This window comes from Hypanus sabinus, chromosome 13 (assembly GCF_030144855.1).
Source record: "Hypanus sabinus isolate sHypSab1 chromosome 13, sHypSab1.hap1, whole genome shotgun sequence".
Classification (NCBI taxonomy): domain Eukaryota; kingdom Metazoa; phylum Chordata; class Chondrichthyes; order Myliobatiformes; family Dasyatidae; genus Hypanus; species Hypanus sabinus.
Genome location: NC_082718.1, coordinates 38,250,069 through 38,275,844, shown reverse-complemented (window position 1 = coordinate 38,275,844; position 25,776 = coordinate 38,250,069). Strand labels below are relative to the sequence as shown.

The 25,776-nt window shown below is 40.9% G+C and overlaps 1 protein-coding gene across 5 annotated transcripts in view; it reads left to right on the top strand.

Annotated features, from left to right (window-relative positions):
• Positions 1 to 25,776, top strand: part of tafa5a (TAFA chemokine like family member 5a) — a 773,862-nt gene that overhangs the window by 635,942 nt on the left and 112,144 nt on the right. Inside the window, exon 4 of one of the 5 annotated variants that reach the window (XM_059987458.1) lies at positions 16,532 to 16,599. The exons of the other annotated variants lie outside the window; for them this stretch is intronic. Coding sequence (XP_059843441.1) covers positions 16,532 to 16,570 — 39 coding nt within the window. The 3' untranslated portion in view covers positions 16,571 to 16,599. The remainder of the gene's footprint in view (positions 1 to 16,531; positions 16,600 to 25,776) is intronic. 5 annotated transcript variants of the gene reach the window in all.

Here is a 25,776-nt window from a genome sequence, read left to right as displayed (position 1 = left end):
CAGGAAAGCAGCATCAATTATCAGGGACCCCGACCACCTCATTGCTGCCTTCAGGAAGGTCATACAGAAGCCTCAGATTTACTAGTCCTCACCCATCAGGCTCTTCAATCAAAGGGGATAATTCACTCAACTGCCCCATCATTGAAATCAATGAACTCACCTTCAAGGACTCTTCATCTTATGTTCTCAATATTAATTGCTTATTTCTTTATTATTATTTCTTCTTTTTTGTATTTGCACAATTTGTCTTGTGCACTCTGGTTGAACTGCCTAGTTAGCAGTCGTTCATTGATTCTGTTATGGTTATTATTATTGAGTATACCCACAAGGAAACAGATTTCAGGGTTGTGTATGGTGACGTACTGTACATGTACTGTGATAATAAAATTTTCTTTGAACTTTAATTACCCAGAACTTGCAGCAGGTAGTGAGCTTGTAAGTTCAGCTCATCTCGACAGGATCCACTCCTATTGGCCCATAGCCACCTGGGTACAATGTGGCCAGACCGCGGGTAGTGACATTATTAATGCCTTCACATGAGTGTGCCAAATTAAGGCACATGGATGAAACAGCTGGAATAAATATTGTCAGCTGGCTAAGCAATGACTCAGACAGATATTCAATAACAATCAAAGTTGTCAAAAAATACAGAAATTAATTTAGAAGATCTCTAACACTTCAAAAACTTGTTTTAAGTAGTTATATAAACACAATTCAAAAAATGGTATTGGTTTTCAATCTAACTTGGTTTTGAGCAACCATCATTCTCCATTAGGATAAGTGAATTTCCTGATTCTGTACCAGGTCAGTTTTAGAATACACAATCCCCATAAGCAATTTCCTAACAAGTACTGAGTTCACCACCAGTGAAAAAAATAATATTTACTTTAAAGATGACAAATAATAATGCCATCAAAAAAGTGGTCAGTGCATGCCAGTAGCGTAATAGTTCTGTGTAATTTTAAGTCAATTTTATTTGCTTCTTCATGGATGATAAATTGGACATATGAAAAAAAGGCTTATTTTTGTAACAAATATTTTAAGTTTGCCTAAAAATTCTTAATTTTAAGAGCTATCTTTAAGGTTTGGAATTAGCAGAGAAAACTTTATAAGCTTGCACAGAACATCGCAAAAATTCTATTTTCTGATCTTTAGTGCAGACTGTTTCTAGGTAAATTACTTCCTTGAAACCAATACAAACTTACCAAAATCCAAGCCTCTATCTATTTTGCACACTTCTAAATATGCAATAAAGCAAATATAGGTATTTCCATTTCTCTTTTTTTACATATTTTGTTTCATGGCCCTCTTTGGCAGCGTAATTAATAGATGCCACAGTGTAATTATATGGTGGTAATTTTTTTTGGTGTGTCTATATTTTACTGATATATGTGCTTGCTGTCTTATATGTGCTGTATCCGCTTTGTGCTGGGTGGGACTGTTGGAGTCGTGCGTTGCGCTTTGGCCCCAGACTAACACTGTTTCATTTGCCTGTATTCATGGGTTGTCACGCATGGTTCAATGACAACTGAACGTGAACTTATCAAACAATGCATCACAATAAGTGACACATAATAAAGCACATCACAGAAGGTGAAGTGCTTCAGATGGAATCAGATTAAATGCAGGATTAAATGGAATTTGCAGATGCTTCTCATTGGGTAACAACAAATATTTATACAATGCTCTTACAGCTGGAAGCGGATTTTCAACTCGCCATTTACTTTTTTTGAAATTAAGTGACAAGTTGCCAAGCAGAAGAAAAATCTTTTGCTACATTTTAATTATATGGCTAAAATTAGTCACCCTTATTATCCGGGAATTAACAAACAAAAACATTCTCTTTGGCTAGAAATAAAAGAGGAAGGACCTTTTTAAATTTTCCTGACGCACGTGAATTTGCTGGTCATTTGAGAGGTTGATGAGAGCATGCTCACAGAACATTTTCAAACTAACCATATCTTGGACGAAGGAGTCACTTTGGTTTTGTCAAGCTCATTTTTCGATATTGCTGAAGCCATTGAGCTTTAACAACAGTGCAGCAGCTTTTATTGAATTCAGTTCCACTAAATGCCATGGCAGGATTTGAACTTGTGTCCTTTAGCTCACTGAAACTTATAAGGGAGCAGCCTAAGAAATGAAAATAGCCCTAAAAAACCCTAGTTTGAGATTTGTTTGAGGGCACATTGCTGTGGTGAAGTTCAAAGTAAGTCTGCTATCAAAGTACATATATGTCACCATATACAACCCAAAGATTCATTTTCTTTTGGGCATACTCAATAGAACAATACCCATAACAGAATCAATGAAAGACTGCACTAAATGGACCTACAACCAGTGTGCAAAAGACACCAAACTTCATAAATACAAAAAGAAATTAATTCTAATAAATATATTAGCACTAAATATCGAGAAAATGAGATGAAGAGTCCTTGAGAGTGAGTAATTTGGTTATGAGAACATTCCAATGATGGGGCACGTGAAGTTATCCCCTTTAGTTCAAAAACCTGATGGTTGAGAGGTAATAACTGTTCCTGAACCTGGTGGTGTGAGTCCTGAGCCTCCTGTACCTTCTTCCTGATAGCAGCACTGAGAAAAGACCATGGCCTGTGTGGTGGAAGTCCCTGATGATGGAAATTTATGTGTTACAGTAAGCTCCAAAAGTTAGGACATGATCAGCATGTCTATCCTCCTTTTACCATTGGCCTCTTCAAAGTGTCAACTTTTTGGATACGATCACCTTACACACACTTAAAATGTAGTTGGTAAGCTATATCCATTTGAGTAAATAAGGCCATTGATGTTGTCATATCATACTTGTTAACAAAAGCAAAAACCCAGCAGTCTAAAATAGATTAACCTCAGGTCTTTTCCAGGCCACCTCCAATTCGGTTCAAGTAACAATTCATTCAGATTTGCCAGACAGATGAGATGCATAAGCCGATCTTTTTACTGCTTCTGAAGATATTGGAATTAATTATTATGGCTTTTGAACAAATTCCCTGCAGATTATTACCAATACTTACTGAGAGTCAGTGTAAACTAGGTGCAGAGAGCATACAAGCTGTTCAGTTTCAAACTCTATAGCTCAAAATTAGGTTGCTATGTTTTTTGGAGATTAGCATTTTGAATGCTCTCTTTCCACCTGCAAGCTGATCATTGTAAGTTATTCACATGTTGGGACTGATGCTTACTTTTATTTCTCAGGTGCTTTCTGCAGTTTGCCACTCTTTCAGTTCACATCTACTTCAGCGTTGATCTTGTTGTTATTTTGTCAAGTTCCCATCATTCTTCCCACACCAAATGCTGAAGGAACTCAGCAGGTCACACGGCATCTGTGGAGAGGAATAAACAGTCAATGTTTTGGGCTGAGACCCCTTGTAACCTGTTGAATGCCTCCAGCTTTTAGTGTGTGGGCTCTGGATTCCTAGCAACTGCAGAATCCTTGATGTTAACCTTTCATTGTCCCACTGGCTTTAAAACAGTGGTTTCTAATCCTTTATCCCCATGGACTAATACCATTAAGCAAGGGGTCCATGGCCTCAGGTTGGGAATCCCCACTTTAGAAGAATTGCAAAAAGGCAGTTTCATGTTCTGTTCAGCCAGCAAGATTAATTTAACCTAAGAAAAAGGGCCAAGATCTTTGAATTCTCCAAAAGGGGCCTCTTTCTACACAGTACTAGACTTAAATATCATCTGACATCCACTAGCTATTTTATAAATATTCTCTATATTCTTGTGGTGAACTACATGTGCCTGTCTGGACACGCCCCCTGCTGACTGCTCCTGTGGCTCCTCCCACAGACCCCTGTATAAAGGCGATCAGAGCCTGGGCCCGGCCTCTCAGTCTCCAGGATGTAGTATGGTGGTCACTCACTGCTGGTTCCTTCTTCCAGTCAATAAAAGCCGATATCTCGCCTTTACGTCTCAGAGTGAGTTATTGATGGTGCATCAATTCTCCCTGCAACTCATTATTGCTCCCATCCCTCACTAAACCAGTTTGTCAAATGCTATCGCATTTTATCCTCCCTATGATACGCTTTGCAGATAACTTTATTCTGCCATTCACTGCAATTCTAGCCGCTTGGCTTTGCATCCACCAATTGCAGAGAGTGGTGTGGACAGCCTAGCGCATCTGTGGATGTGAACTTCCCATTATTCAGGACATTTACAAAGCATCAGGGTGCTGGAGCAGGGACCCAGTCGCAGACCAAGTACTGTGCACACTGTGATATTTCTTGAGTAGCAAATCCAGAGAGGCAACACAGTCAGCGTCAAAGTTCAGGCGGAGATCAAAAGTTCCAGAGAAATCTGAAAATCAGAATCGGGAAACAGGCAGAGTCAATATTCAGATGGACGGAGTTCAGATACGAGTGCTGAAAAGGCTCAGGAAAATTCACTGGCACAATCCGACAGCAGACAGGTGAAAACACAGGTCTGAAATACACTGAGCAATAAACAGAGAGTAATACAGGGGCCGGAGTAGAACAGGAGCTGGGACAGGAGCACATGGCAATACAACTCCACAGACTGACAGCTAGGGGGAAACACACAAAAAGACAGAGTTCCGCTGGAGGTACTGACAGACAGGAGTGTAAAAAGGGCCCAAAGGACTATTGGGGACCCGAGTCACCCCAACCACAAACTGTTCCAGTTGCTACCAAGTGGGAAGCGGTACTGCAGCAGGTCCAACAGGCTCTGGGACAGCTTCTTCCACCAGGCCATCAGACTGATTTATTCATGCTGATACAATTGTATTTCTATGTTATATTGACTGTCCTGCTGAACATACTATTTATTATAAATTACACTCAATTTATATTTAGACAGAGATTTTTACTCCTCATTTCTATGAAGGATGTATGTAATAAAGCCAATTCAATTCAATAGTTAAAAAGTTTACTCCTTGTTTTATTGCTTGATCGGAGCAGACTGGCTCAGCAGTCAATGAACGACACAGCCCTAACTGAACTGAACTAAATTGCTTCAATTATTCTGTAGTTGGAGATTTTATATTCTGTGTTTTTCACTCATTTTTTTTTGTATTTGCATGATTTGTTCTCTTTTTTTGCTCGTTGGGTATTTGATGGTTTCTTTGAACAGGTTCCATGGAGGTTCTTTGTTTCGTGGCTGTCTGTGGAAAGATGAATCTCAGTGTTGAGTACTGCATACATACTTTGATAACAAATGTACTTTGGATCTTTGAGATGTGATTTCATAAAGAGCCAGGGCACTGTTTTTATATAATCAGCTTGAGCCACTCACTGGCTCAGGGTTACCAGACACAGAGTTCCTGAAATGTTCATATTCTTTGCCTTGTTGATAGAAACAAAAGCAGATGTTATTGATACCGTAAAAGTTAAGATCAGATCTGCTCTTATGTCCGCTGTCAACACATAGCTCATTATCTCACAGTAAATTGGCAGCTGAGGCAATGTAATAATTAGGACAATGCAAAAACCAGAATGTGTCTTATATTCCAGTTGATACTTAGCAAGTTCCTGTTTATAGAACGTCTCTCAGATTCTCTATCAATGAACTGCTGATGTGAAAAATAAAGTATTCAAAAATCAAAAGTAAATTACAAACTCTTGTTCCATTTTTTTTTCAGCAAGTTGTCGGTATGAAGCTGAGCAGTAGCTTCACGGTATTACAGATACCTGTAGAAAATCAACATAAAAATTAATAAATGCACCCAACTGTTAGAATTAGGTTAATAATATGTGTATGAAAATGTATTAATTATTGTGTAACTTACTTTTTAATCACATGATTGTGATAGTTACTGTAACATATAAAATTGACACCCAGAAATTTGAAAGATATAATATCATTAATAAACTTGAAGTCATCATGGAAAAATGTAATTAATAACAAAACCTTTCATACTGGGAATCATTCTCGTGAACTTCCTCTGGACCTTCTCAAACACCAGCACATCTTTTCTTAGATAATGAGACTAAAGCTGCTCACAATACTCCCAAGTGTGGTCTGTCCAATACCCTAGAAAGCTTCAGCATATATCTTTGCTCTTATATTTTAGTTCTCTTGGAATGAATGCTAACATTATCAAGCAATAGTAAATCAAGGCAACAGGACTTGTTGTGTTATAGAAGACATTTCACCATTCATCTTAACTTTATATGAACTGTTGTGGACACACCAGGGTAGATATGTTAGGACTACATTGTAAGTATCTGATAGGTGGTGTCATACCCCACCACCTCTGTTCAGGGAAGGGTTTTCCAGTCTGACAAAGATGACTTCTTTAACCCCTCTTTCAAACCACCTGTCCTCTCTGTGTAAAATATGCACTTTGTTGTCATCAAAAGAGTACCTTGTCCTTCAGGTATACATATACAGCCAGGTATTGACCTGATGTGTTCTCCCTCCTGTGTTGGGCCATTCATTTGTAAAGTGGTTGTTTTGTCATGCCAGTATACAGTTCTGTGCAGTTCTCATTGCATTGGATAGCATATAGAAATATTGCTGTATTTATGTTTGGGTGTAGTATCCTTGGGGTGGGCAAGTTTCTGTCTGACTGTGTTTGTAAGTTTAAAAAACACAGGGATTTGGTTTTTGTTGAAAATTCTTCTGAGTTTCTCTGAAACTCCAACTACATATGGGATGACTGTGTTTTCCCATCTGCTTTGCTCCTTACCACTGTCTGTTGGGTTGATGTCCCTACTGGTTTTAGTTGCTGTCTCAAGGCCCAGTGAGGTAGCTGCAAGTGTTCAAGTCTCCTCTCGAATACTTTCTCTCCTTGTCTTTAGTTATAATGTTGATCAGCTCAACTCTACCCTGGTGTCTCCACAACAATTCACACCTCCTTTCATGCAAAGATAAGACTAATGACCCTCTCATTACCTCTATGACTGTGAATGGTTGGCAAAATGTCTTCTAGAAAACACAGCAAGTCTTGTTGCCTTGACTTGTTTGATATATTGACTATTGTTTGATATACAATGACCTGGATGTCTGAGAACCTTCACAGACAGAATGCTAGAATTTGCCTTCCTTATCACTGACCATTGGGAATCCTCCACAAGGACTCCAAAGTCCTACACCCATCCTACACCTAAGTACTACATCCATCATTTCTGAAGGGTAAAGGATGAACTGAAGGAAATTTATATTAGGCAAGAAACGGTGTTGGATAGACTGTTGAGTCTGAAGGCTGATAAGTCCCCGGGACCTGATGGTCTGCATCCCAGGGTACTTAAAGAAGTGGTTCTGGAAATCGTGGATGCTTTGGTAATCATTTTCCTAAGTTCTATAGATTCAGGAACAGTTCCTACTGATTGGAGGGTGGCTAATGTTGTTCCACTTTTCAAGAAAGGAGGGAGAGAGAAAATAGGGAATTATAGACCAGTTAGCCTGACGTCAATGGTAGTAAAGATGCTGGAGTCAATTATAAAAGAGGAAATTACGACAAATTTGGATAGCAGTAGAAGGATCAGTCTGAGTCAGCATGGATTCATGAAGGGAAAATCATGCTTGACTAATCTTCTGGAGTTTTTTGAGGATGTAGCTATGAAAATGGACAAGGGAGAGCCAGTGGATGTAGTGTACCTGGACTTGCAGAAAGCTTTTGATAAAGTCCAACATAGGAGATTAGTGGGCAAAATTAGGGCACATGGTATTGGAGGCAGAGTACTGACATGGATTGAAAATTGGCTGGCTGACAGGAAATAAAGAGTAGCGATTAACGGGTCCCTTTCAGAATGGCAGGCTGTGACCAGTGGGGTACCACAGGGTTCGGTGCTGGGACTGCAGCTGTTTACAATATACATTAATGATTTAGATGAAGGGATTAAAAGTAACATTAGCAAATTTTCTGATGACACAAAGCTGGGTGGTAGTGTGAAATGTCAGGAGGATGTTATGAGAATGCAGGGTGACTTGGACAGGTTGGGTGAGTGGGCAAATGTATGGCAGATGCAGATTAATGTGGATAAATGTGAGGTTATCCACTTTGGTGGCAAGAACAGGAAGGCAGATTACTATCTGAATGGAGTCAAGTTAGGAAAAGGGGAAGTACAACGAGATCTAGGTGTTCTTGTACATCAGTCAATGAAAGTAAGCATGCAGGTACAGCAGGCAGTGAAGAAAGCTAATGGCATGCTGGCCTTTATGACGAGTGGAATTGAGTATAGGAGTAAAGAGGTCCTTCTACAGCTGTACAGGGCCCTGGTGAGACCCCACCTGGAGTATTGTGTGCAGTTTTGGTCTCCAAATTTGAGGAAGGACATTCTTGCTATTGAGGGAGCACAGCGTAGGTTCACGAGGTTGATTCTGGGAATGGCGGGACTGCCATATGTTGAAAGATTGGAGCGACTGGGCTTGTATACACTGGAATTTAGAAGGGTGAGAGGGGATCTGATTGAAACATAAAAGATTATTAAGGGATTGGACACGCTGGAGGCAGGAAGCAAGTTCCCGCTGATGGGTGAGTCCAGAACTAGAGGCCACAGTTTAAGAATAAGGGGTAGGCCATTTAGAACTGAGATGCGGAAAAACTTTTTCACCCAGAGAGTGCTGGATATGTGGAATGCTCCGCCCCAAAAGGCAGTGGAGTCCAAGTCTCTGGATGCATTCAAGAGAGAGTTAGATAGAGCTCTTATAGATAGCGGGGTCAAGGAATATGAGGAGAGGGCAGGAACGGGATACTGATTGTGTATGATCAGCCATGATCACAGTGAATGGCGGTGCTGGCTAGAAGGGCCGAATGGCCTACTCCTGCACCTACTGTCTATTGTCTATTGTCCCTTTGCACCACAGATTTTGAATTTTCTCCCTGTTTAGAAAATAGTTCACACCTTTATTCCTTCTACCAAAGTGCATGACCATGCACTTACCTACACTATATTCCATCTTTGCTCATTCTCCCAACTTGTCTAAATCCTTCTGAAGACACCCTGCTTCCTCAGAACTCTCTGCCCCTCCACCTTTGTATCTTCCTCAAATCTGGCCATAAAACCATCAATTCCATCATTCAAATCATTGACGTTATAACATGAAAAGAAGCAGTCCCAATACTAACATCTTCAAAACAACACTGGTCACTGGCAGCAAACCTGGAAAGGCTCCCTTTATTCCCACTCTATGATCCTGCCAGTCAGCCAATCTTCTACCAATACTAGTATTTGTCCTGTAACACTGTGGGTTCTTATCTTTGTTAAATAGCCACATGTACCACAGCTCATCAAAGGCCTTCTGAAAATCTAAGGTTTTCATTAATCAGTGTCAAATTTTTCATTTGATTGAGAATTACATTGTTATAGCATCTTTAAAAGGCAGAACTCATAGAAAATAAAGAAGCTTAAGTGTAGTATTGATCATAATGGGAACAGAGGCCTAGTAAATATTGTTGAAACAAGCCACAAACGGAAAAGTCACAAACCTTAAAGAATATGCTTCATCTGTCATCGGATACACCAGTAAGTGTTGGTAACTTTTGAGTGGTCATCCCAGAGCCCAACCAGAAGCCCTGACTGAATGCAAAGGTGTGCTTTCTGGGATGGACTTCAGAACGTGCACCCCTCTTTACATCAGCAGCATGGCAGTGAAAACTGGAAGCAATTTCAAACTCCAAGGGGTTCACATCTAACTCAACTGCCCATGGTCCCGGAACGCATTCAACACAATCAGGAAAAGCTCACCACTGCCTCTTCTTTCTGAGAAGACTGAAGAGAGCTGGATTATGCACATCTAAATTCACATCATTCTACAGATGCACAGTAGAGAGCATCCTAAGATGCTACATCACAGCCTGTATGGAAATTGCATTGCAGGGGACAGGAGGGCCCTACAATGCGTAGTAAAAGCAGTAGTAGTCTACCTACTATCCATTTCCAGCAGTAGTCTACCTACTATCACGGACATACATACAGAAAGGGGCCAGAAGAAGGCTAGTAGCATCATGAAGGATCCCATCCACCCTACTCACGGACTGTTTGTCTCACTCCCATCAGGAAGGAGGCTATGTAGCATCCATGCCAGTACTATCAGACTCAAAACCTTTCCCAACCAGTAAGCCTAAGCAACAGCTCCACCCACTAACACATCCCTCCCCACTGCCATCATTACTTTATCATTTCTTGCCAGTCACCTCAAGTACAGACACTCTCTGCCTAGTGCCACTTTATAGACATAAAATCAATGCTATCTTATGTATTTGTAGTTTGTGTTTTTTAAATTATTATTGACTTCTTTATCTTATTGTGTTTTCTGCTGCACTGGATCCAGAGTAACAATTATTTAATTTTCCTTTATACTTCTATACAGTACTGGAAATGGCAGTAAATAATCTAAAATCTTGAATTTTTACATTGCTCCAGTTTTATCAGAAGTATTTGACCGACATATAGAGGAAAATTGGCCTTGCAATTTCAAATGAAGTACATATTTCAAACCTGAAACCCACACTGGGAATAAATTGCACCCCATGAGAGTAATAGGCAATGGATTCTGCACTGGAAAACTTCTTTGTTCTGCAAATGATAAATGGAATAATCTGTGAATAGTTCCTTGTTGTGAACATGAACTGTACATTACAACAAAGGTTAATGCAGCAACTCAGTGAATCAATCAGAATTTCATTCTTGCTTGGTTTGGTCTGGCCTGGATACACATGATGCTGATTTATTCGATTTGATTCAGCAAGGATCACGTTGTGAAACTCTTTCTTTGAATACGCTGCCTCATTGAAAGTTATTTAGAACATAAAAGCAAGGAGCAAGGATGTAATGTTGAGGCTTTATAAGACGCTGGCGAGGCCTCACTTGGAGTATTGTGAGCATTTCTGGGCCCCTTATTTAAGAAAGGATGCGCTGACATTGGAGAGGGTTCAGAGGAGGTTCACGAGAATGATCCCAGCAATGAAAGGCTTTTCGTATGAGCAGCGATTGATGGCTCTGGGCCTTTACTTGCTGGAATTTAGAATGAGTGGGGATCTCATTGAAACCTATTGAGAGTTGAAAGCCTAGATGGAGAGGATGTTTCCTATGGTGGGGAAGTTTTGGACCGTAGGGCACAGCCTCAGACAGAGGGACAACTATTTAGAATGGAGATGAGGAGGAGTTGCTTTTGTGGAATTTATTGCCTCAGGCAGCAGTGGAGGCTAGGTCACTGGGTGCATTTAAGGCAGAGGTTAGTAGGTTCTTGATTAGTCATGGTATGAAAGGTAATGGGGAGAAGGCAGGAGAATGGGGTTGAGAGGGAAATTATCAGCCATGATGAAATGGTGGAGCAAGCTTGATGGGCTGAATGGCCTAATCCTGCTTCTATGGTTTTATTGTAGAGACTCATGGTACAGAGGTAGGATGTCAGTGTGAATAGAAGAATGACTGACTAACAGGAAGCAAAGTATAGACTTAAAGTGCTTGCAAATTTCTGGTTTGTAAGTATGAGTCACGTGCCATTGGAGTTGGTGCTAAGTCTTCACTTTAAACAATTCATATAATTCATATTATTGGTTGTTGACACCAAAGTTATTCTTGCCAAGTTTGCTGATGTGATTTAGAAAGGTTGGAAGAGAAAACTGTTAAGAGGAAATGGGAGCAATAAATAAGATACAAGTAAGTCTAATTGAGTAGGCAATTGGAGCATAATGTGAAATTGTCCATTTTGGCAGGAAAAAAATAAAAATTAAGCATTTTATCTAGATGTTGACAGAATCTTGAGACACAGAGGGATCTTGGTGTTTAGGTGTATAATTCACAACAGTTAGTATGCAAATTCAGTAAGTGGTTTGAAATGAGTTTTACAAAATATGATTGTTTACTTGGAACTGAGCAAAAAATATAGTGGAAAGCTTTGCTTTGGTTACATCAAAAATTATTGAGACCACTTTTGAGGTATTGTATATAGCACAGTTCTAATTTCCTTATTTAGGGAAGGATGTTAGCATATTGGAATCAGTTCAAGAAGGCTTAGCAGATGAACTTCTGGAATGAGTAGAGGAAATTTTGGGTAGATTAGGCTTGTATCTGCTGTGTTGAGGTGGGGCTTGGATGAGACATCTACGATCTGAAAGAATTATAAGAAAATATTTTCTTTTGAACAATAATCTAGAACAGGGGTTCCCAACCTTTTTTATGCCATGGACCCCTACAATTAATAGAGGGGTCCTGTGGACTGCAGTTTTGGGAACCACTGATCTAGAAGTTACAGTCACTGTTTAAAAATCTGACTTTGCCCATTTAGGACTATGTGAACAATCCATCTTCTGATTAGACAACTGGTAGCTTGCCTTGTCTGGAAATCAATGTCATAGAAAGTAACTTATGGTTGAAATCAAGTAGCTACACATATGACTGGATGCAAAAACAAGTAAGTTTGGATGGCATTGTGATAATGTAACTTGTACAAAATTCTCAAAACTTTAATAAGTGATCTTTAAAAAAATACCATTACATTAATTAATTGCCTGTATGTTCACTAATCAATACTCATTCTTCATAGATTACCAAAGCTTTTCTTTAGTGTTTAGGTTTTAGAAATGATGACTTTCGTGAAGACTCTGTGTGTCCATTTCCAGGGGATCAAGTTTAAATCTGGCTTCTATCCAATCATTGCTGACGATTTATCAGTGCAGTATAAAGTCTGTTTTTATGAAATTAAAGAAATTTGCTTGCAGTGCAATACTTATTCTTTTCCTGATAAATATCAGGTAAATATAGGTTTACTATCTGTTAGGAGTTAAAGATAATCACTACCTGGTTATTTAAGAACTGTGCTCAAATCACGCAGATTGTGCTTCTCAATGCAGCAGTCCATTGCATTTCTGAAATAAGAAATGTTGATGCAAGAAATTGTGCTAACTCACATTGTCTAGTTAATTAAAACTGCTGGAAGCTCTCCTATGATTTGGGAGCACTGGATGCTGGTAATCCAGGGAACAATGTATTCAATCTAATTCAATAGGCACCGAGGCCACCTGGACAATTTCACAGGTGAAGACAAATTAGCTTCTTAATGCAGCCAGGCACAGTGTGCTGGAGACACTTTTTACTAATAGTGCAGTATGTCAAGTTCCGTTGTGCATAAGTAAACTCTATTAAGAAAGTCACATCCCTCGATAAGCTTCAGTCTTCAATAAATTCTTCTAGCTCCATTACTGTGCAGAATGTCAGGGTAATTACACCTTTTATTCAGATGCAGCTCCGTAACAGCTTTTCCTTTGCACTTGCTAATTTCCCACCCCAACTCATTTAGAAGTGAAATCACTGAGGTTTAGGAAGGTTAGCTACCAATTAGTCTGTACATGAATGTCCTTTTACAGTTTGTGCATTGAAGCAGGACAGAGAGAGAAAAAAACAATAGAGTTCAATGGGCCAGATGCATTCCCTATAAAATATTTATAACTTCCCTTCTCTCTGAATAATATTTTTACAATGCAAAGTATTACATTAGAAATAGCTGTGCTTCCAAGTTGATAGTATTCTTATTGTCGTATTCCCTAAACAAAACAGTGCATGGATGAGAAAGTGAATTCCTGCTGCTGTCTGTAAGGAGTTTGTACGTTCTCCCGACAACTGTGCAGGATTCCTCCAGGTGCTTCGGTTTCCTCCCACTGTCCAAAGACCTACCAGTTGGTAGGTTAATTGGTCAGTGTAATTTGTCCAGTGATTAGGCTAAGATTACATTGGGGTTGGTGGAATTGTTCCTACTGAGAGGAGAAGGAGCAGATGCGGGTTACTGGTGCCTTAAAACCAGTTGCCCTTGGCAAGTAGGGCTCTTCAGCTGCAGTTGGAAGCTCATCTAGGAGAAGGAAAACTCCGTCCTCAAACCTCCACTGCCTTGAAGGCTATACCCATTCATGGGGAAGGCTTTCGGGATAAACCCTGAGGAACATGTCTGGAGCTGAAGTCCCTAAGACAGACCTACACTGAGTTCAACGCTGACTGACAACTCGTGTGGTGCTACTGGTGCCAAACTGTATTGGTCTTTGCTGTTGCTTCGATGCATGGAGAAGGGGAGCTTGCTACATGAGCAACAGCTTGCTCTCCATATTGTACTGCTCTGGCTTATGTATCTAGGCAGCTAGGACACAGCATCCTACGGAGACCTGACATATTGGGTTGCTGGGTGGCATGCCTGGAAGGGCCTATTTTGTGCTGTATTTCAATAAGTAAGAAAATTTAAAAAAAGACTTAGACATTAACTATATGGAAGGATTGCTTATGAGAAACTCCATTCATTTATTTAATTTTAATTTACTAATGTAACATGTAGAGTCCTGTTGAAATACCTTGGAGTTTTATGTCTCTTGCCTCATGTTATACATGAGAAAGTTTGTTGACCACCTTTATGGAGATATTTTGAAGGATTGACAATCTGATACCACCAGCATACAGCCAGCCAGTGTAGCATTTTCTTGCTTGAGATATCCTCCACTGCATGAGCAAGCTAATTTGTTCATTAAGAAATTTTCAACAATGATATATTCTATTGCATTGTTAGATACAATATTTTTGTGAGCCAAAAACTCAGATTGTTACATCTGTGGGCTAAGCTGGTTACATTCTAAGTAGACAGAAGCTGCATTTAAAAGTTACCATGAACTCTGTTGAGTAAATCATTGAAATTAAATTTCAGCAAAGTATTTTTTAATCAAATTATATCTGTATATTTCTATTTGTTTAACTTCACAGGGATGATTTTTCACTGAATGTGGACTTTAGCTGGGCAAGGTCATTAAGTATCCAAATCCCTAGCTCCCCCTGTAAAGCTCGTAGTGAGCTTGTCTTTTAGGTACGTAACAGTATTGAAAGAGCTTCTATTATGCTGTTGGTGGGAGTTCCTCTGCTCTGATCCAGCAAAAACTGAATAATAGAATATGTTTCCAAGTACATGTTATTTGCTAGGAAAATCCTGGTGCTGTTTGTCCATGTTTCTAAATGGTTTTACAGGTTTATGCGTTGTCATTGAAACAAATTGTGATAAGTTGCTCAATGTTCAAAGTAAACTATACAACCCAGAGATTAATTTTCATGTGGGGATACTCAGTAAATCTATTCTACAATAACAACTATAATAGAATCAGTGGAAGACTGCAACAACTTGGGCACTTAACCAGTGTGCAAGACAACAAACTATGCAAATACAACAAGAATGAAAGAATAATGATAATAAATAAGCAATAAATATCGAGAACATGAAATAAAGAGTCATTAAAAGTAAGTCTATTGGTTGTGGAAACATTTCAATGATGAGACAAGTGAAGTTATGCCCATTAGTTCAAGAGCCTAATGGTTGAGGGCTAATAGCTGTTCCTGAACCTGATAGTGCAAGTCCTGGGGCATCTGTACCTTCTTCCTGGAGGCAGCAGTGAGACAAGAGCATATCCTCGGTGGTGGGGGCCCCTGATGATGGCTTTCCTGAAACAACGTTTTGTGTGGATGTACTCAGTGGTGGGTAGGGTTTACCTGTGAAGGACTGGGCCGGAGTGTCTCCTGCAAACATTCTGTACTACATCCAAATGGGCAAGTGAAAAAAACTGTATCTTTAAAGTGGTGCACATTGGCTTTCAAAAGAACAAGGTACTTTTGCCTGGATGCTATCAAAGCTTATGTGTGTTATTGGATTTGCACATGTATGGGAGCTGCAGTATACGCAGGGAAATCCAGTGAATCAGGGCCTGACCTCTGTCCAGAGGTTGCATGTTCTCAATGGTTTTCCTGCAGGTACTGTGGTTTCCACTTGAGGGCCAAACATGTAAGGGTTTGCAGGTAAATTGGCCACGATAAACTGCACATGGTGAATAAATGTGTAGTAAAATTTGGGAAGAGTTGATGAGAAAAATTTGTGGAATAAAATGGGATTAGGCTAGGATTACTGTAAGTAGTTGCTTGATGGTTAGTGGCTCAAAAGGCCAGATCCAGATTCTGTTCTGTAAGACTTCGGGATTCTACAAAAGAAGAGTGTATATTCCATTATTCCTGAGGATGGTGAGCCTCTTTCTTGAAAATACTTCTGACCTGCTTTTTAGCAATAGTGCTTATGTGATTGGGCCAGTTAAGATTCTGGTCATTGTTACCCCACCGGATGCTGATGGAACGAGATTTAAGAGTAATAATGCCTTTGAATCTGAAGGCTATGTGGTTAGATGTTCTCCTTTTTGAGACGTTCTTTGCTTGGCACATTTAGAATGGAATGTTACCTGGCAAGTTCAAACCCTGACTGAATATTGTCTGTCTTTCTGCATAATGGCAATAGATGGCTTCAATATCCAAGGAGCTGCAAATGGCATTGAGCACCTCTAGGCGAGACATCCTCAACTGTGGGCACTTCAAGATGTATGGGCCAGGACACTGCCTGAGGAACATCCTGGACCTGAACTGAATGGCTTCCACTATGGAATTAGCTTCCATTGCAAAAAGTATTATTCCAGCTGGTATAATACTTGACATTATGGGCTTTAATTTTTCTAGGATTCCTTGAAGTACTCTTGGTCAATCCTTGCCTTGATGCCAAGGCTGTAACTCTTGCTTCACCACTGGAATTCATTTCTTTTCTCTATGTTTAGACCAAGGCTGTGATGAGGTCAGGAGTGAAGTGGCCATAATGGAACCCAAGCTGTGCATTGGTGAATTGGTGAGTAAATATCACGTGTTATTGCCCTTGACATCCTCAATCATTTCTCAAATGTCTGAGAATAGATTGAGGGGTTGCTGTTGGGACTCCGGTCTATCCTGGGGTTGGCCAGCAGGGGCAAACGTGGTTCCCAAATGGATTTTTCAGAACTGATTGGACTCTCTTGTTATTGATCATTGACTGCACATGCTCCCAATTAACACTAGTGTATTTAAACCCTGCTTCCTGTACCTTACTTTGCTCAGTCTGAAAATGTGATCTTGTAAAATAGCAAGAGCCTCTGGTATTATTTTTTTAAGCATTGTTTTATGATGTCTGCTTACTGCCTGTCATTTCTGGATCTTATTTGTGCATCAAGATCTTGCATTACTGAACTTTTGTTTGGATTACTGCATTTTTGAGTTGGACTGATTGCCTGTTTTTTCTTTGCCCATCTTGGCTCAAAGAAGGTAAACCTTGCTTTTCAATCTGCACATCAGATCCCGTCTGCATTGTGGTTCCTGCAATCCTCACTGGTAGAGTACTGTGCCTTTAACCCAGTAAACTGATCGGGCCATTTCCCTTACAGTTGTACTTGGTCAGACTGGAGTTCTGTGGATTTTTCTGAGCAGGATATACCCAGACAATTCTTTATATTGCCACTTAGATGCCAATATTCTACCTGAGCTGGAATGGCAGAGGTAGAAGTGAGATAAATTTTTGAGCACAAATTCTTAGCAATAGACCCAGCATGTTGTAAATCCCTGCAAGTGTCACTGTAACCAGTGTTCTTAACAAGTCCTTGATAGGAGGATACAATGAATTCTGATGTGGTGGAGCCCTTGGGAGGAGGACAGGGTACCATCACTTGGTATTTCTGGATGAAGGTAGTTCCACATGTGTCAGCCCTTCTTTACTTTTCTACAGCCTTGCTAAGTTCTCCTATCATTGAGGATGGCGATGCCTATTAATTGGCCAATTATCTGTCATCATTTTCCACTGGATGTGGCAGCCTCACAGAACCTTGTTTGCGGAATTGCTAAATTCCATACTTTGTATACTGCTTAAATAGTTGAGTTCTGCACTTTCTAACTGTATGTGTGGTGCTCACAGCAGGCAGTTTCACACTCCTCATTGAACGAGGGATTCAACACCTGCCTTGATGCTAATACTAGAGTGGGGATTATCTCAGATCATCAGCTGGCAGATTATGGAGCAATACAGTTCTGCTTCATGGAAGTCCAATGTTTAATTGAGAAAATCCATTCAGAATTTGCCTCGGGTACCATGACTGTTTGTGCTACACAATATAATAGAGGTGAGTCGGGATAAATAAGCCTGAGATGCATTCTGCTACCCAACCTGAGTCTAACAGGATCTCACCATAATGTTAAAAGTAAAGGTTATTATAAACGTACATATAAGGCACCATATACTATCCTGAGATTAATTTACTTCTGGGCATTCACAGAAAATACAACTAAACACAATAAAATAAGAAACAACACACAAAACAAAGACTGACGAACAATGAATCTATCAAAGACAATGAATTATGTAAATACAATAAAATAGTAATTAATAAATAATACTGACAAAATGAGTTGTAGAGTCCTTGAAAGTGAGTCCATAGGTTGTGGAATCGTTTCAGTGTTGGGGCAACTGAAGTTATCTACTCCTGATTCAAGAGCCTGATGGTTGACGGGTAATAACTGCTCCTGAAACTGGTGGTGTGAGTCCTGAGGCTCTTGTATCTCCTTCCCGGTGACAGCAGGGAGAAGAGGGTGTTGCTTGGATGGTGGGGGCCCTTGGTGATGGATATTGCTTTCCTGTGACAGCATTCCTTGTAGATCTGCCCAGTCATGCAGAGGGTTTTCCCTGTGATGGATTGGGCTGTACCCACTACTTTTTGTAGAATCTTCCATTCAACGCTGACCATTGAAACAAACGTATTAGATTGTGTGCTTGGATTGGATTAGGCTGTGCTGACAGTTTCCAGACTGTTTCAATTCAGGATATGCCCTGGAGCCTTACCATTAGCCGAGGAGTCCATGGACCCCAGTTTGGGAGCTGTTGTAAATGAAGATGGCCCCCAGAGATTTCATCGTTTTGAAGCAAAGTAAATGAAGTACTGTCATTTATGCATACATACTTCATCCTGTAATAAAATAGTTGGAGAAGATTGGATGCTGGAAGTACAATCAGAACACAGATGCAGTGGAATGGCTTTATGGGTCAAGTCATCACCGGTCTTGAAGTGGCTGAGGAGTGACTCTGGGAAAAGTTGTCTCTGAATGAAGTAGGAGATCCAACTCAGATTCTAGACAACTAAGAGATGGAGAGCCAATGAGTTTGTTTTGAAAATAAGGAGAATAATAAAGAGCTGCTCGCATGCTGAATGTTTTATGTACTTGTAAAGGGCTAGGGTCAGAAAAACAAGAGGGTGCAAGTTTAAGGTGAGAGGATGGGTTTTAAAAGGGGTTCTGACGGAATTGGGTTTGTTTTTTTAAAGAGAGATAGTAGTTGTTATTTGGAATGTGCTGCCACAGGAGGTAGTGAATAATCAGACACAGTCACGATGATTAGGAGATGCTTAGACTGGCATTTGAATAGGCCAGGATGTGGACCTCATATGGAGAAATGGAATTAACACAAAAGGGTTGACAAGGATTTAGTTAGCCAAAGAACCCAATATTGTGTTGTATGACTCTTAGCGAGGTAGCTACTGGACTCCTGAAGTACTGGACCCAGTAGCTATGTGCTATAATATCCAGAATTTGCTAGCAAAGAAGGTCGTGGAAAATCAGACACTGTAGCTATGTTTAGGAGATATATAAATGGGTATCGGAATAAGCCAGGATGCGGACCTAATAGGAAAATAGGCAGGCACACACAACAGGCATGAAACAAATCCTCCTGATGCCTTCCCCATCATTTTGGGGGATTTTGATAAAGGCAGCTTGATAAAGTCACTAAATAATTATCAACAAATCACTTGTAGTACCAGAGGAGACAACACACTGAACCACTGTTACACTGAGATCATGAGTGCCTACCGTGCTATTCCATGCCCACACTTTGGAAAGTCTGATCACCTGGCTGTGTTTCTACTCCCCGAGTATAGGCAGAGACTGAAGTCTGCAGCACCAGTAGTGAGGACCAAGAAAGTAAGGACAAAGGAAACACAGGAGCGCTTACAGGACTGTTTTGAATTGGTGGACTGGACTGTATTCAGGGATTCATCTTAGAATCTGGATCAGCAGGCTGCAATTGTTACTGACATCAGTATAACCTGTGTGGCTGAGTGTGTGCTTATGGATTCTTACTGTGCATTCCCAAACTGAAATCCGTGCATGAACCAGGAGGTTTGTAGTCTGTCGGCTAAATCTGTGGCATTTAGGTCTGGTGACCTGGGTCTGCACAAGAAAACCAGGTATGACTTGTGGAGGGCTGTTTCAATAGCTAAGAAACCATTCCATGAGAGGTTAGAGGTGATGTTGGTGCACGTCAGCTCTGGCAGGGTTTATAGGATATTACATCCTACAAAGCAAAACCCAGCATCATGGATGACAGTGATGCTTCACTTCCAAATGAGCTCGACACCTTTTATGCTTGCTTTGAAAGGGAGAATAAAAACTATAGCTGTGACAATCCCTGCAGCATCTGGTGACCCTGTGATCTCTGTCTCAGAGGCCGATGTCAGGCTATCTTTCAGGATAGCCCTTGCAAAGCTACAGGCTCCGACTGAGTACCTGGTAAGGTTCTGAAAACCTGTACCAACTAACTGGCAGGGATATTCAAAGACATTTTCAATCTCTTATTGCTGCAGTTGGAAGTCCCCTCCTGCTTCAAAAGGGCAACAATTATACCAGTGCCCAAGAACAGCAGTGCAACTTACTTTAACAACTCTTGTCCAGTCGCACTGACGTCTAAGTGATGAAATTCTTTGAGAGGTTGGTCACGGCTAGGGTCAACTCCTATCTCAGTAAGATCCTGGACACTCTGCAGTTTGCCTGTCACCACAATAGGTCAACAGCAGACACAATCTCAAAAGCTCTCCACATAGTCTTGGATTACCTTGACAATTTCCCATGTCAGGATACTGTTTATTGACTACAGGCAGTCCCTGGGTTATGTACGAGTTCCGTTCCTGAGTCTGTCTTTAAGTTGGATTTGTATGTAAGTCAGAACAAATACATCTGGTATTATTTAGCATCAGTTAGCCAAACGTTTGTCTTAGTATATAGTATATATTTTACCTTTCTATGCATATAAAACACTTAAGAAACATATGTATTCCAATAATTAAACCATTGAGTTGCTTAGTAATAATTGCAGCTTTATCCAGGCAGGGCCTTTCACATGCTCCATTATTCTCACTTTATCCTTTAAAATTGTTCTGATTGTTGACCGACTGTAGCCTAACACCTTTCCAATGACCGATGGCGTTTTACCTCTTTCCAAACGCTTTATTATTTCCACTTTATTTTCAATTGTGATCCCTTCCCATCAACAGAACAGAAACACTGCAGGCGGCGGGTCCCGACCCCCGCTGGATCCCAAGATCCGCTGGGTCCTAAGGACCACGGCTCTGACTTCCCCGGGTTCGAAAGTCCACCGCGCTGAGACAGGTTAAATGGGACAAGTGGGGGCTGTGCTGGGTTTGGGTACTGTATTTGATCCTCCACAATATTCTGCGTGGGAATTTAAACTGGAAGTGGCTGTGTTTTTTTTACGAGGTCGAGTTGTGAGCTCAACATCAACCCAGCAAGGATGGTATGGGAGTCACTGAATCAACATCAACCAGGCACGGGAGTGGTCTGTCACTGGATCAAACTCGGGAACATCTGTTCTCGAGCCCAGTGCTGATCTCACTCCGCCACCAGCTGACCAGAACGGGGCGGGGGGGGGGGGGGTAGGGTCAGGGTGAATCGTGCTAAGAAAAATTTAAGCCAAATACAAAGTTACACAATGTCAACGGCAAAGATTTTAAATGGCGGATGGTGTTCTCTTTCCTCGGTTCGTAAGTACGAGTTGTCCGGAAGTCGAACGTTGTTAACTCGGAGACTACCTGTACAGCTCAGCATTTAATACCATCATTCCTGCAGTCCTGATCGAAAAGCTACAGATCCTTGCACTCTGCAACGGGATCCTTAACTTCCAAACAGGAAAACCACAGTCTGTGCAGTTTGGAAACAACATCTCAACCTCGCTGACAATCAGCTCTGGCACATGACAAAGATGTGTGCTTAGCCCACTGCTCTACTCTCTCTACACCCATGACTGGGGCTAGGCATAGCTCAAATCCCATCTATAAATTTGTTGATGACACAACCATTGTTGGTAGAATCTCAGATGGTGATGAGAGGGGTTACAAGAACAAGATATAGCAGCTAGTTGAGTGTTGTCATAGCAACATCCTTGCACTCAACATTAGTGTGAGCAAAGAGCTGGTTGGAGACTTCAGAAAGGGTAGAACAAGGCAATTCTCAGAGGGATCGGAACTGGAGAGAGTAAGCTATTTCAAGTTCCTGGACGTCAATTTCTCTGAGGACCTAACCTGGTCCCAACATATCAATGCAGCTATAAAGAAGGCATGACAGTGGCTATGTTTCATGAGGAGTTTGATGAGATTTGTTTTGGCACTGAAAACACTCAAACTTCTACAGATGTACCGTGGAGAGCATTCTGACTGGCTACATCACTGTCTGCTATGAAGGGTCTTACTGCACAGGATCAACAGAAACTACAGAAAAATTAGTCAAATCCATCTTGAGTACTAGCTTCTATAGTATCCAAGATGTCTTCAAAGAATGATACCTCAGGAAGGCAGCATCCATCATTAAGGAGCATCCCCCACACCCCCCAGCCTCACCTAGGAGATGCCCTCTTCTTGTTGCTTCCATCAGGAGGTACAGAAGCCTGAAGGCACACACTCAGTAATTCAGGATCAGGTTCTTCCCCTCCGCCATCTGATTTATGAATGGACTTTGAACCCTTGAACACTACTTTTTTACATTTATTTTTGGTTTTGTACTACTTACTTACTGTAATTTAGTATTTTTTCTATATTTTTCATGTGTTGCATTGTACTACTGCTGCAAGGTTAATACATTTCAAATTTCATGATGTGTTGGAGATAATAAACTTGATTCTGATTCTGACCGAAAGTCCACGCTGGAATTGGATTCTTGGCAATGCTTGAGCCAGGTATTGATAAAGCTATACCCAGCCAAGCACACATTTGAAAATTGTACTTATTTATTTAAATTTTACCTTCATCCACAAAGTAAGGGCGTAACAATCTTTGTGTTATGGCTCCATCAAGATGACCAGACGTGAATTTATTAGTCTAATGGCTTGTAAAAAGAAGTCGTCCTGTAGCCCATGGGTCCTGGCTTTAATGCTGCGGTAGTGTTTACCAGACAGAAGCAACTGAAACAGTTTGTGGCTGGGGTGACTGGTGACTCTGATGATCATCCAGGCCCTCTTTACATACCTGCTGCTGTAAATGCCCTCAGTGGAGGGAAGTTCATGTCCACAGATTCGCTGGGCTGTCTGTACCACCCCCGCACCCCCTGCCCAGCGATCAAGGATGGTGCAGTTCCCATACCAGGCGGTGGTACAGCCAGTCAGGATGCTCTCAATGGTGTCCCTACAGAAGGTCTTGAGGATTTGGAGGCTCATGCCAATCTTCTTCGGTTTCCTGAGGGGGAAGGTACGCTGTTTTTTTTTGCCACACATCCTGTGAGATCTTCAGTAACATATCTACCAAGGAGTTTGTAACCACTCATCCTTTCAGCTGCAGTCCTATTGATGTTGATAGGGGCAAGCCTATCTCCGTTCCTTCTGTTTATCCACGATCAGCTCTTTTGTTTTTTGGACATTGAGGGAGAGGTTGTTACCTTGGCACCATCTTACATCTCCTTTGTGAGCGAAATTGGAAAGTTAAACCACCTTAGGCTTTGTACTATGAATGGTGGGCCACTCAGGTGTGTAATAGAACGGGAGACCTAAGAGTGAAGTGCATACTTCATTGAAAGCGACACCACAGGTAGACAGGGTAGTTATCACACTGGCCTTCATCAGCCAGGTCCTTGAGAATAGGAGTTGTGGCCTTGTGTTACAGTTGTACATATTGAGCAGGGTGCACTTGGATACCATGTATGGTTTTGGCTCTATTGCAGAAACGACATGGTTAAACTAGAAAGTGAGTAAAAAAATATTTAGAAGCAGGTTGCCAGTATTAGAGGGTTTGAGTTATAGGGAAAAGGTTAGTCAGCTAGGTTTCTATTCCTTAGAACTTAGGAGAATGAGGTGTGGGGGAGAGGAGGGGCCTTGAAAAAGTGTTTAAAATTATGAGAGGCACAGGTAAGATGGGCAGTAACTGTCTTTACCTCAGGATAGGGGCGTCGAAATCTAGGGTATATAGGTTTACGGTGAAGGGAACGATTTAAAGTGATCTAAGGAACAACTTTTTCAGAGTGAGAACGAGCTGCCAGAGTTATTGATTGAGATAGAAATAGTAGTGTCATTTAGGAAGCACTTGGATAGGTACATGTTGGGATTTGAGTCATCGCCAAATTGGGAATAGTCAGGTGGTACCACGGCCAGCATGGCCTCGATGTGCCTGTATGCATGCTGTATTGTTCTGTTGCTCTATTGCTTTAAGTCTTCCAGAATAGGTTAGGTTTGAGTTGGCTGTAGTCATGCCTGGTTTCAGTTTGGTACCAGATTCAACCATCAATATTGTTGTATGTTGGGCAATTCTTCTCATTCACTCTCATTGACAAGTGTTAGTGTGGAGTGTATTCCACGGTCGACAGGTTGATGTAGAGACAGAGTCATACCGCACAGAAACGGGCACTTTGGCCCATTGTGCTTCCACTAGCCATTAATTGCCCATGTATCCTGAACCCAATTATCAGTATGTAGTCCTGTTCTTCGTTAGATCATAAGATATAGGAGCAGAGGCCATTTGGCTCATCGGATCTGCCCTCCATTTCATTATGGCTGATCTATTTCCTTCTTAGTCCCATCCACCTGCCTTCTCCCTATGACCCTTCATGCCCTGAAAAACCACAAACCTATCAACCTCTGCCTTAAGTATATGCAATATCTTGGCCCCTACAGCTGCCTATTCAAATTTGGTGCTCGGTTGGATGTCAGATGGTCTGACCTTTTTAAAATAATTTTTCTTTATAATTATTTTTAATAATCTATTTTTATCGCTTTTTGAAACTAAGCAGACCAGGCTATTTCATGAGAATTAATAGACAAACGTGTTGGTATAGGTAGCTGCTGTAAGTAAACAAGCATGATATCCTGCTTTAAAGGGCATTCACACAGTTGCTGAGTTTTTGGAAATGTTCATCAGTTTCACAGCCATCATTATTGACATAGGCATTCCATTTCAGATTCACTTAATTAGTTAACTGTGCGTAAATTCCTCTGTTGCTGAGGTAGGATTTGAACTCTTACTCCTGGGTTCTGAATTTAGCCAAATGACAGCTTTTTTTTCATGCAAGTTAAACTCGAACAGCTTCCATATAGGCAATTAGCCCAAAAATTTGCTTTGCTATTACTTGTGAAAGGCATGCCCTGTTTCCCTGTTGATCGTTTAACAGGAAGTGGTTGTAAATCTCAACACGTTGTGAATCTATGCCTCTTTTCCCTCACCTTCATTCCAACACTCCTTGAAATTAATGCCCAAGAACCTTCAATGTCTTTGGCATTCTTATTTTCCTCATGTTCCTGAATTGTCTCTTCAATAGCCTTCCTGCCCTCAAATTATCTCAACTCCCTCCTGAATATTTTGATGTTAAATCTGAATTACTCACTCCCTTCCTATTTGCACCATGACCAAATTAAGAAACATAGATTTTTTAATGTTTTGAGAGTGTAATCTTCAAAATAGATGATTTCAAAATGTAATTTGCTTCCCATTATGCCTGCTGGCATTTAGGGCATGAATGTAGATTATCCATCTGTCTGTCCTTGGCCATTCAGATGTAGAAGAATTCTCACTGCTGTTCCTGTAACAATTTTGTTTTGCCTGACAGGGTTGTTAGTCCCGAGCTGAATAACCAAACCTGGAGGACTGGGGAACCACTCTTGGTCTGGCCACTGCTCTTTCACCTGACTGGCATGGATGTCCATACAAGGAGCCAAAGCACAAAGCCCTGACTCCAGGCAACA